This window comes from Hyperoodon ampullatus (genome assembly GCF_949752795.1).
Source record: "Hyperoodon ampullatus genome assembly, chromosome: 9".
NCBI classification, from domain to species: Eukaryota; Metazoa; Chordata; class Mammalia; order Artiodactyla; family Ziphiidae; genus Hyperoodon; species Hyperoodon ampullatus.
Genome location: NC_136922.1, coordinates 79748871 through 79762055, shown reverse-complemented (window position 1 = coordinate 79762055; position 13185 = coordinate 79748871). Strand labels below are relative to the sequence as shown.

Below are 13185 nucleotides of genomic sequence, written 5' to 3'. Positions count from 1 at the left end.
GGTATTCCACAGATGCAGGGTACATCAAGTTGACTGTGGAGATTTAATCCACTGCTCCTGAGGCTGCTGGGAGAGATTTCCCTTTCTCTTCTTTGTTCGCACAACTCCCGGGGTTCAGCTTTGGATTTGGCCCCGCTTCTACGTGTAGATCGCCTGATGGCATCTGTTCTTTGCTCAGACAGGATGGGGTTAAAGGAGCAGCTGATTCGGGGGCTCTGGCTCACTCAGGCCGGGGGGAGGGAGGGGTGTGGATGCGGGGCGAGCCTGCGGCGGCAGAGGCCGGCGTGACGTTGCACCTGCCTGAGGTGCGCCGTGTGTTCTCCCGGGGAAGTTGTCCCTGGATCAGGGGACCCTGGCAGTGGCAGGCTGAACAGGCTCCCAGGAGGGGAGGTATGGATAGTGACCTGTGCTTGCACACAGGCTTCTTGGTGGCTGCAGCAGCAGCCTTAGCATCGCATGCCCGTCTCTGGGGTCTGCGCTGATAGCGGCAGCTCGCGCCCATCTTTGGAGCTCGTTTAGGCAGTGCTCTGAATCCCCTCTTCTCGTGCACCTGAAACAATGGTCTCTTGCCTCTTAGTCAGGTCCAGACTTTTCCCGGACTCCCTCCCAGCTAGCCGTGGTGCACTAGCCCCCTTCAGGCTATGTTCACGCAGCCAACCCCAGTCCTCTCCCTGGGATCTGACCTCCGAAGCCTGAGCCTCAGCTCCCATCCCCCGCCCGCTCTGGTGGGTGAGCAGACAAGCCTCTGCGGCTGGTGAGTGCTGGTCGGCACCGATCCTCTGTGCGGGAATCTCTCCATTTTACCCTCCACACCCCTGTTGCTGCGCTCTCCTCCGCGGCTCCGAAGCTTCCCCCCTCGGCCACCCGCAGTCTCCACCCGCGAAGGGGCTTCCTAGTGTGTGGAAACCTTTCCTCCTTCACAGCTCCCTCCCACTGGTGCAGGTCCCGTCCATATTCTTTTGTCTCTGTTTTTTCTTTTTTCTTTGGCCCTACCCAGGTACGTGGGGGAGTTTCTTGCCTTTTGGGAGGTCTGAGGTCTTCTGCCAGCGTTCAGTAGGTGTTCTGTAGGAGTTGTTCCACGTGTAGATGTATTTCTGATGTATTTGTGGGGAGGAAGGTGATCTCCACGTCTTACTCCTCCACCTTCTTGAAGGTCACCCCCTCCTATCTTTTTTTTAAGTACACCTACTAATATCTTTAAGAATTATGGTTCTGTCCTGCTTTAGACCAATCTATACACCACTGTGAAATTCCCTTTGAGTTGGTGGTAGTTCATAAATTACGGGTATACATTTCCTTGAGAAATAAAAATCTCAGCAATGAGTACCCTTACAAAATAGTGTTAAATTCTTGAGAAGAGATGAGATTGTGGTGGTGGTGGGTAGAGGGGAGAGAACACTCTATATGGCCACTACATTTAGGAAAACATGGTATCCATCCTACTCACTGAGGCCCAGTCAGCCATTTCTGTCTTTTATTAACCATCTGTGGTTCATGCTCCCACTAGCATATCAATCACTGAGATACGACATAGGTGCAATTATTCTAAGTGGATTAGTAGATATGGTAAGGGTATCAATTACTACTTCCCTGGAATCACTTGTAGCCAGGGTGTATGATGTAGGCAAATATAGAAGGTTATACACAGACTACTAAAAAATGAAAACACAGAGGAAAGAACCACGAAATAAGACAAAGTCTCTGGGTAATGTTTACCCTCCTCCAAAATCAACAGGGCTACGGAATGTTATGTGTTGCTCACTGGAGCAACTGCAAACTTTACAAATGATTAAGGTACAAGAAGTGAAGGCGAAATATATCTACCCAAGGAAATTTAATTTCGTTCATCTGGTATCCCTTTTGTAAAATAGTTTCATAAAATTTCCTCTTATTCTTTAAAACAAATTCCACTGAATCTAGTTTAAAATTTCAAAGTAGTTCCAGGGACAAATCCAAGAAACACAGCACAATTTAAACAGGAAATGTAAAACGAATTTCATAACTAAGTGCGAGTACTCAGACATTTTTTTCAATATTAACCACAATAACTCCACTGCACACTATAAGTGCAGGGAATAGCCACCACACTTAAGAGAAAATCACTCACAAAAGGTATTTTAGATACCTGGCTGGTACTCTTTTTTGAAATGAGACCACAATTATTTGGATTTGAAAGCATCCACTTTTTTCTAAAAATTTTCATTTGGCCTTTTTCACCTGGGTTAAAGGATCACTCCCAATTCAACCCATGTGCAAATGTAAAATTCACTTACCTGCACAAAACCGCATGCTGCGAAGTCCTCAAACAAAGGCAGACTTGGACGGTCTTCTCTATAGATGGTGAGTTTGTATGTGATCAGGGTCTCACCTTGGATTGGAGATTCATCCACCACAAGCATTGAGATTTTGTTCATCCCTAAGCCCAGAGGGTAGTTGGCAAAGCTGGAGAGAGAATGAGAGAGAGAAACAACCCAAATTGATTCATACATCAATATTTATTAAATGTATACAATTTTCATTGAAAACAGATAAGATCTGCACCATTTCATAAGAAACCTAAAATGTGAAAAAACGATTTTAAGTTATGTTTCATTGTGCTTTGGTATAACAAGAGTTATCTTGCAGAGCAAGTCATGTCCCCTATCAATTACAGGGAAGGGAACTAATATATTAACCACCTGTCAGGGTCATATATTATCCCATTTAATACTTACAACTCCATACAAAAACTATGATAGTTCCCACTTTAAATATAGTAGAGTATGGTAGAGTCAGGGTTGGGACCCAGGTTGGCCTCACCTGAATCCTCTTTTCTTTCTATTACACTTTCTGAGCTCCCAGAAATGCTGGGTGCATTTCTTTCCCTACAACATAGGAAAATGAGTATATTTCTTGCCATGGACACGGCATGTCATAAAATTCTATCTTCTGTTCAAATTATAAACCAAAGAGTTGATGACTCTCAAAAGAGTCCATAGAAAAAAATCCCATGAGACTAAAAAAGTTAGTGTTACTATGTCCACAAATTGTCACATGTTTATTAAGTAATCAACACCTGAATCTTCAAAAACTTGAGGAGTTGTGTTGGGGTAGAGGAGGCTACTATTAAGAAGGGTGAACTCTTCAATTACCTAAAAACATGAAGATAACAATAAACTCAATTTTCCCTGAATGAGTCCTCTTTGATACTTTTCATATCACAAGATCCTCTCTTGTTACAACATTGTTACAAAGATTAAATACAAAGATTGTTAATAGATCAGTAGAGCACTCATGTGTTCTTTTTAACCACATGGCATCTGTAAAGCAGAGGGATTTCACACCCTGGCAATCCCTCCAACAGATCTTGTGTCTCAGGTTTTCTGAACCATCTTCAAAGGTTGCTTCCAAGGTGTGCTTCCCACTATGATGTCTCCCCTCAGCCCCTGTCAGCTCCTTCATACCTTGGTCCTGCCCGTTCCTGCAGGTACACCTTGCACTGACACTTAGAAGTCTCTGCTCCAATTGTCAGCGTTACCACATCAAATGGGACTTCAGAGTAATAATCTTTGATCTTTGAGTTAAATTCAGGATTTAGTTCCAAATGCGGATGTGTGAAGATCTGCTTGATATGACATTGTGCATCTTTATCTGTTTAAAAAAACAAAACAATGACAGAAACACCTGTGGCATGGATAAATGTTTAAAAATCATATATGATTAAGGTTTTTAAAATTCTTTTGAATAACTTTAGTGATCACTGCTGATTTTCCATTTGGTCCTCTGGTCATAGTCGATTTGTGGCTTCAGCTGGGTTTTCTATTTGCCAAATTTTGTAGACCTTGCCTCATATAACAGTTGTTGACTTTAGTTGATATTTTTTTGCTCAGCCTTTAAAAGTTTAAAGGCACAGAAGGTCAGAAAATGTCTCTCCAGTGGATTGATAACATTTCATAACACTTACTGCATATATCAAGCAACTGTGTAAATGGGGGGGAGATGACTCTGTGGGGTGGTGACAGAAGGATACCAGCAGGGAATAAGGAAAATTTCTTGACGGGAAGTGTCATTAAACTGCCATTGGATTGATATGTAGCTTACAGGCAGGAGGGTGAAGTAAAGAATGTGAAATCCAATATCATGCCAAACACTCAGACACAAAAACATGAGACCCCCTCCATACTCCGGCCACTTTAACCTAAGAAAGTACCCTAAAGTATAAGAAGGAAATGCTATCCTCTGTTCAACCCTGTTACAGAACCTAGCATATTATTTCATATAATTGGTGCTAAGCCATTAAAAAAAAAGTGTTTCTATTTGATAACTCAATTTTTTGCAGAAGTATCTTAGTGAGAAAAAACTAAAAACATATTTCTAGGCACATACACCAACCACTGCTAAACTATATTGTGTTCATATTTGAAATAAACAAATTATTCAAAAGCAAATGTTTTTCAAAGAAATATTAACAAGTATTTTGTTCCAGAAATACTTCTCAATGGTCAACAAAATTCCAGTAAAGGTAAACACAGGAAATTCTATAAAAATCAGTAAAATGAAATGTCTTCTGTTGCCTTTAAATAAGATGTTCAATGATGTTTAACATAGCGACAAAAGGATAACACCAAACTTGCCACAGGAAGCTATACACCTGCACTTAAAGAAAAGTCGATTATCCTGTTAACTGCTGTCTCTTCCTCTATTGTTATAGAGCTATCACAACGAATTTTCTAAAATCAAATCTGATGATTTGGCTTCAGTTCTTTAACAGTTTCTCATCACCGCCAGAATCTAGGCCAAGCTCCCAATAAAGCTTACAAGGCATCTCATAACCACTTCCTTGGTTCTCCTTCCCATCTCTCATCACATCCTGGACTTTGTGATTCAACAATACCAAAAGTTTTATATTTCTTTGCCAGACATGGAGACAGATGCATCACCAAATCCATAGCAATGAATACCACCAACTTTATAGGTGTTTCATTCTAGTTCTGAGAACTAGGTGTCAGCTTAATACCCATCGTGCCCTAAAATAATGAAAGTAAATAAATGTGTGTATTTCTGACCCACATTCTAGGATAGTTTTCTCAGCTGGTCAAAGAAAAAACTACTCTGGTACAAATTAGGAACAATAATGATAAAATAGATATATTGTAATTTCATTGCAGGGAAAAGTCAGTAAAAATTAGTCAATTTGGTTGAATAACTCAGTGAATTGGGTAAATGCCTGCTTGATTGATTTTACTTGTTACAAAAAATTCTATCTGGGTGACAGATGTAGGTGGACTTCATCTATAATTTCAATAATACTACCAGCTCCTAAAATTTTTTATAATAAAAGAGAAAAAATGAAAGAATAAGGGTGAGACTGTATTATTAGATTTAATCTTGAAAAGGACCATAGCTTTTCATTTGAATCCAACCACTTATTAATAACACATTCATTTTTTCATCAAAGATTTTTTTTTTTCTGGCATAGTCTATGTTCAAGGCACTGAGATAAGCACAGTAAAAACAGGTTATTTTTGGTCATGAGATCTGATTCAAATGGAGACTGTGAACCCAATCTAACACTTTAAACAAGCTGGAGTTCAGGGATATGGAATGTGCTTTCAAAAGCACCATTTCTTAGGCAGAAAGGAAATATAAATACGCGCGCTACACTTTTATGCTCAGAACCAGTTAGATGAATAACAAAGTGGAAGTTTTTTTCAAAATAGTAATCATAGGAAATGTATTGATACTTTAACTTTATATATTTTTATAAAATAGTCACTGAGAGTTAATTTCCTCGCAGTTTACACTTTCACTTAATAGTGAACATTTTCAATGGGGCCTGCCCATTACAACACTGAAACTCAGCCCTAAATGAAAGAAAATGTGCAATCATTCTCTTAAGCAAGATTTTAGCAAGTGCTTGTTTTTGGTTTCATCAGAAACTCTTCACCTCTGGCTTATGTACTGCATCCTAGACCCCTGCTTGAAAGCTGATTTTGTCCTGACATCATCTTCAACTGAATCATCAGTGGTGCTGCCTACAAACACCTGGTGTTTCCTTGGCATTCTTCCCAATCCAGTCCCAACTTGTCTCAGGCCAGCTTACCTTAGCTCTGCAGAGAACCCACTGTGAGGTAAGGTGGTAGCAGGCTGCTTAACGTATTTGGCAAGTATATATGGGAAAGCTATTTGAAGTCTTGGTTACTTTTAATCGATTTCTTTTAACCGCAGAATTTTGTTGCCCTCTTGAGGGATAATCATAACTCATATTAAACACAAAAAAAGCCTAGACACTGAAAGATAATCCCACTTGTTCTAAGGCATCGAGTTATTTTTTAAAATCTTATACCATAAAAATAGGAAGATTAATTTTGAAGACCCAGGTAGGACTAGTTTTTAATCAACATAAAAATATGAACAAAGTTGAAGAGCTTATTTAACGTGTTTGTATCCTCTACCCTATGCTACCTGAAAACTAAAAAACAAAAATGAGATTAATTTGTACCATCGTTCCTCTTATAAATGAGAAAACAAAAGACCAAAGAGGTGAAGTGGCTTTCCTGACCTAACCCAGAGCCTGGCACACTAGACCCTCAACAAATGTTCATTCTAACCTTGCTCCTAGTTTTCTCAAAACTAGTCCTTTTCTCACTACACACTGGGTACCAGTCTCCCAAGAGGACTGAGTAGCATGTATTTTTCTAGAAATGGGAGACTGGATGATAAATGCAGAGAGGGAGTGGTGTAAGTATATCTGTTACTTTTTCCTGATTAGTACTTTATTCAAAATGCTATTTTTTAAATTGGATGTATTTGTTGATTCTATTAAACCACATTATTGTATCACTTCTCAGCCTATCGTGATTTTAATGATAGTGTTAAAACACAGTGAATGAATTAAATTGCATTTTAGAAGAGACAAATTAGATTTATTAAATTGGAAGACTTCTATTTATCATAAATTAGATCTTAGTCCATAAATTTTATTGTTTTCTCCTTTAATATTTTATCAGAATAGATTTTTTTGTGAAAGGCTAAATTTTCTGTGTATGTTTCAGCACCAATTATATATATATATATACACACATATATATGTTAAAAAGGTATACACTGCCAAAAAACAAACCTGATAAATAGAACTCTTATTTTTCCATCATATTATTATAGGATATTAAGATAATACATGAGCCTTGGACAAAGAATCTGAAGATCCAGTTTCATGATCCAGCTCATGCATTTAATAGCACTGTGATCTTGGAAAAGTCAGTAAGATTCCCTAGAATGATATATTTCAAAGACCACTGGAATAATACTGACCAGAGTGAAGAAAATTATTTAAAAATTAAAAAATCTATATAATACTTGAAATGTATTACTATTATATATGTATTTATATTATTGATTATACCTTGGTAAAAAAAATTCATGAATTTTAAGAAAAGAAATTGAAATTTGGCTTAAAAGCTCTCAATTGTTATAAAGAAAACTCAAATCAAGTACTATCCATTATATCAACAATCTGGGAGAAAAGGATCACTGTTGGGTGGTTAGAGTCCTAAAAATCAATATATAGAGGAGATGCCAAGCTCTTCCATTTGAGAGTCCCCAAGGCAAAGCATTAGCACCATTAGGGCCCCTCAAAATAAGTTTGGAAGTTACTGTCTTTAAATATAAAAACATAATATTTGATTTTCAAAAATGGAAAATTAAAAATCTTTATACAAAAGTAGCAAACATGAACTCATTCAGAAATCTCATAACTTCTGAAAATTTACATAAAATACATTATCAGCCTAAAGATGCCCCAATATGATGATTTATTCAACCTAACTGTTGATTATGATTCTGAAGCACTTTCATTGGAACTCACCATTAATGCAATGTATTTCTTTGGTTTCATTAATAATTTGTGGAACTGCAGCTAAAAAAAGAAATGTAAATTAAAAAATGAAACTATTAATCAAAATAAAAAGAATACATATTCAGGTATCTGAAACTCAGGATAATTTAATAAAACACATATTTTATTATTTAATTTTTATTACATCAGAAAGCACTTCTAAGTTAAACTGAAAGCTAGAGTAAAACAAAAGAAGCTATTTGGTTCAAATTGCAGAAAAATGATTATCTCAAATAAGAAAATATTAAGGGAGAAAAAATGGTCTAAATGCCATCTATTGCTTGAAGTTGATCTATCAGAATTCCTCTAGTTCTATGATCTTATGGCTATAATTTCTCAAGTCATTAGAATTACATAAATTCCATCCAGTTGGTTCCACTGATATGTACTTTGTTTCTAAATTCAACTAAACATTTATCTAAAAAAACTCCTTAATAAATGCCAATGGGACAAATGACTGAATAAAAACAGAGTGCTTAAAGAAATCATTTAGAGAAGAAAAAAATGGTGGGAGAGAGAAAGACAATCAGAACAGCAGTTTAACATCAGTTCTTCCCTGACCTTATTGATTGATTTTATTATCAAACTTTAGCATGCCTAAGAATCATCTGAAGGGCTTGTTAAAATAAAGAATACTGGGCCTTATACCCAGAGATTCTGATTCAGTAGATCTGAATTTTCCAAGCTTCCCAGATGATGCTGATGTTGTTGGTTTGGGGGCTACACAACCAGAACCACTACATTGGATTAAACCTTGATTTGTAGTAGGAAAACTTCGATTTTTAAAAAAAATGTAGACACATGTACTTCTTTTCATTTTTTCTTCTGAAAATTAGAAACATTTTCTTTTCATGTGACATAAAGCTCAGATGTTCTTTAGAAGGAAAAAAACTGAAAATTGAGATAAGCTTAAGAGAGAAAATCAAAATCACCATTAATTTTCCTTAAGGTCCATATTGCTTGTAGCCAATTGTTTCATTTAATAATATATCTTAAACATCTTTAATGTATAACTATTTTCCCACAATATTAGAATGGCTTTATAGTAATTTATTGGATGACTATAACTTAATCCAATCCACTATTATTGCAATAATGGTAGTTGCTATTTTTTAAATTTATTAGTAACTTATGTAATTAAATTTTTGTGTACGTTCTTAATTATTTCCTTAAAATGAATATCTGGAAGTGAAATTTCTGGTATGTAAGAATAACTTTTAAAGCTTTTCTTACATGTTGTTAAATGGTCCCTTAAGAAAGATTGTTCTAATTTATACACCCACCAGCAACATGAGAATACTCATTTTCCTACACTCTTCCCAACTCTATTATCTTCAAGAGGAATAATCTTTCCAAATTTGAGGGAAAACAGCATTTTCCAGTTTAATTTTCATTTTTGATTGCTAATAAAGCTAAACATTTTTTTATGTTTTTGGCCACACAATACTTGTTTTTCATGTAGAAAGAAGTGGGACTACATCCTTTACCTTTTTTATTTTCAATTTCATTAAATGGTACTTGTGGTTTTTTCATGTTCTCATCCTCTGCGAAAGAATTCCTGTGAAGGCAATATCAAACATCTCTGGATCAATGCACTGAACAAAATTCATGGAAATTACATCTAACACACTATCTTTTTTCCTGTGTGTGAGCACAGTTATTTTGATGAACACAAAGAAAAACTTTCTGGATTTCATTCCTCAAAACTGGCAATCTTGTCTCAAGTGAGGTGGATGGAAATCTCATCATCCCTAATCAGCAGAAGCACATTTGAAGAAAACCAGGGCAAAAAGTCACTGTTTGGTCCAAAAGGGAACAATCTCTGATAGCCTAGGTCCAACAGAAGTGATTCAGAAACACACATTCCTATTGGAATCTGTTTGGCTAAAATTACAAAGTCTTGAAGAAAGAAGCCTTGGAAACTCTGAGACACAGACTGAGAAGAACATCCATATAATCTAAGAAATTGAAGCGCACCATGCAGAAAGTGACCTGTCCTGCCAAGGATTCTATCCTTAAACTCCGATGAACAGGAATGAATTTTAAGGGTTAGTTATGTCTTGGTGTGTTTGCCTCATTTTTCTGTTGTATAACTAAATGCTCAGCCAGATTGGCCTTTAAATCCTCAAATTTGGGACCAAAGTAATCTTAAATTGCAGACAGAAAAATTGCTGGTCCTGATGATAGAGAATACTGGACAGGATGTGACTTCACTTTACTGTGCTGGGTTGCGAGGCTCCATTTCTACTCCAGAGAAACAGAGATAAAAATACTGGCCTTACTTCACAGGGATGCTATGAAGATTCAATCAAACGCTCTGTGTTAAATTACCTTTTATAAAGATTTATTGTTCCAGATATTGTACTGTACTAGTAGAAATGAATAAGGCATTTTCAATTCCCTTAAAATATAAGCATCAGATAGGAAATTAAGAAGCATCAAGGAACTAAAACTATAGTTAATGTTGGGAGGTGTGATAATTTTATTGCAGTTTTATTTTTAAAGTCTTTTTTTCCCTTTAGTATATGCAATGATGTAATCAGGGGTGAAAAATTATGATGTCTAGGACTTTAAAATAACTTTCCTCTTCCGAGGAATGAAGAAATAGATAAAGCAAGCATGGGGTAAGATACGTTTACTTGAAGTTTGAGTGCCAGGCCAAGGTAAGAAAAAAAAAATCTCTGATTTCATATGAAGTAAACACTCTAAGCAAAGCTCATAAAAGATACAACCCTGAAATGCATGTAAACTGAATTTTAGAAATGTTACTATCTTATTGGAATGGGATGCTTTGTACGTTAACTCATCCTGCAAGTGATTTCTTGTGTAATTTTGTGAATAACTTATTTGTTTTGAAAATGTGTATTTTCATGGAAAGCATGTGATTAGAGCAAATTACACTTGCAACTTTATTTCCAGTAAAGTGAAAATTAGCAGAGAGTACACACACATTGATTTTAGTGTTTTCATTCTGTTAAGATTTCCACTAATTCTGTTGGGACCTCTGGATTCTGAGCCTCAGGGCACAGACATAAGTGTCACTTTTTCTAAATGTTGCTCTTTTGACTTTATTTCTCCTCACCTTGTTGCTATAAGCAGATGATCTTTATTTAAAAGAGTGGAGGGGGCTTCCCTGGTGGCATAGTGGTTGAGAGTCCGCCTGCCGATGCAGGGGGCTCGGGTTCGTGTCCCGGTCCGGGAAGATCCCACATGCCGCGGAGCGGCTGGGCCCGTGAGCCATGGCCGCTGGGCCTGCACGTCCGGAGCCTGTGCTCCGCAACGGGAGAGGCCACAACAGTGAGAGGCCCGCGTACCGCAAAAAACAAAACAAAACAAAAGAGTGGAGGAAGGCATTAAACCCCACAGATAGTACAGGTATGTAAAATTGGCTTTTTTGGTATGAAAAACTGGAGATGACCATTGTGAAGATAAGGGCAATTATGAATGACTACACGTGATCTTCCTGTCAGCATGAGGTCTTGGTGTAAAGCACTGGACCACGAGCAAGAGGTCAGGGCCCTAGTCTCAACTCAAGTAGCTGCGTGGCTTGGGCAAATAACCCATCTTCTCAGCACCTCAGTTTCCTCATCTGGAAAATGTGTATCATATGCATCCTCCTTGTAATACAGCATGAATGATAAATATATATACATTCACTGGTAAACTTGAAGATAATTAGAATTGAGCATTCTTTCTTAAAATGTTCTAGAAACAATTTATGTAATTGTTTCTTGATAAAGACTTCAAGTTTACTTATCTTAGTGTTAACTTAGATAAAGCTTTCATACTTATCTTGATTTCCCTATAAATGAAAGAAAAATATATACCCCATTTGTCGATGCTGAAGTGACTTTTGGATGGTATAGGAACAGGAAACCAAAAGTATATTAATATTTACTACCTATCTGCTCTGCAGCACACCACACACTATGCAATACTATGCAATACATGATGGAGGTTGTCTTATGCAATCTTGAAACAATACTTGGTAGGTAGGTGGTATAATCCATATTTTACAGGTATGGAAACTGAGACTCAGAGGAAAATCTTACCTGCTGTAATTAATAAACTCTAGAGTTGGGATTTTTGAATCAAGTCTGATTCAAAAAGGTCCTGATTTTTCTAACTATATTTAACACTGACCTATAGTAAATTTCATTGTTGGAAGGAATCAGTTAGGGTTAGAATTAGGCTTAAATTCAATATTCTGAATTTAAGTCAATTGCTTAACCTTATAACAAACATGGACCTTGAGACAAATTTCGGGAATAAACTTTCCAAAGCTTGCATATCTTAAGGGAACTTACCCAAAGTTAAAAACCACACTTAAATAGACTCCTTGGTAAATCAAGTCTGCTCTTCCCTCATCGACAATGGCGAAAGTGACAGTCTTGTATTGAGTGAGTGCAAAGAACAAACAAAGGGACAGTAGGCTGTATTATTTAAAATGTAATTTTCAAACAAACAAACAAAGGGCCAGTAGGCTGTATTATTTAAAACATAATTTTCAAACAAACAAACAAAACTTTCTATCAATCCTATTATTTCGGAGTATTGAGGGAATAAGGCCAACTGCATAAAGATGTGGCAATTAAAGTGAGTTCTGGTCCTGGGAGATGTCCTATGAATTCTTTGAATATGTGATTACTTGTATTTTTGAACTATTAAAAAAATGTTTCTTATAGGACTGTTTTTACTGTCTCCTGAGGCAGAAGGAAATGAAGGACAAGTCAATAGAATTGAGGCCGTTCGTGAGGGTAACTTCAGAGACACTGATGGTCATGCACGGCCATCTAGTCTTTCATTCCCTTGGGAGGTTAGGTTTACTTCTGTTTTCCTGGCAATAGACAAGTCAAATACTCACTTAATTCTATCATATAAAAGGGAAGCAGACTTAGCTGGCACCATAGGCACTGCCCCTTCCCCTGGCAACTGGGGGTGTTACTATGTTCACTGGCCCAGCAACCCTCTTATTCACTCATTACTACCCCTCATTAGAATGGAAGTGGACATAGGAGGCCAAGGACCTTTTCTCCTGGCCGAATGCTTCTCTCTGAGATTCCATCTTCTAAAAAAAAAGCTCTAATCTTGCGGTAGAGACAGACATATTTACAAATTTGGATAGGTTTCGCCTAGAATAAAGTCATGCCTCAGAAACTCCAAATGAATGCTCATACCGTCTCGGGCTCCACTCTGACTGATGGTTCATAAAACAAATCTCACCTAATTCTTTCTGTCTGATGCTCCCGTAATTCAAGGATATATATCACAGGATGAAACTAGCTTGAAACTTTTAATTTTAAATATGA

General features: G+C 37.1%; 1 protein-coding gene across 2 annotated transcripts in view; it reads right to left on the bottom strand.

The window, feature by feature from the left end:
- Nucleotides 1–13185, bottom strand: part of CPED1 (cadherin like and PC-esterase domain containing 1) — a gene marked incomplete at both ends in the record, with an annotated part of 313895 nt that overhangs the window by 160231 nt on the left and 140479 nt on the right. Inside the window, 4 exons of one of the 2 annotated variants that reach the window (XM_079711564.1) lie at nt 2274–2442; nt 3444–3630; nt 7847–7897; nt 9364–9434. In XM_079711564.1, coding sequence (XP_079567690.1) covers nt 2274–2442; nt 3444–3630; nt 7847–7897; nt 9364–9434 — 478 coding nt within the window. The remainder of the gene's footprint in view (nt 1–2273; nt 2443–3443; nt 3631–7846; nt 7898–9363; nt 9435–13185) is intronic. The other variant, XM_079711565.1, reaches the window with a different exon arrangement.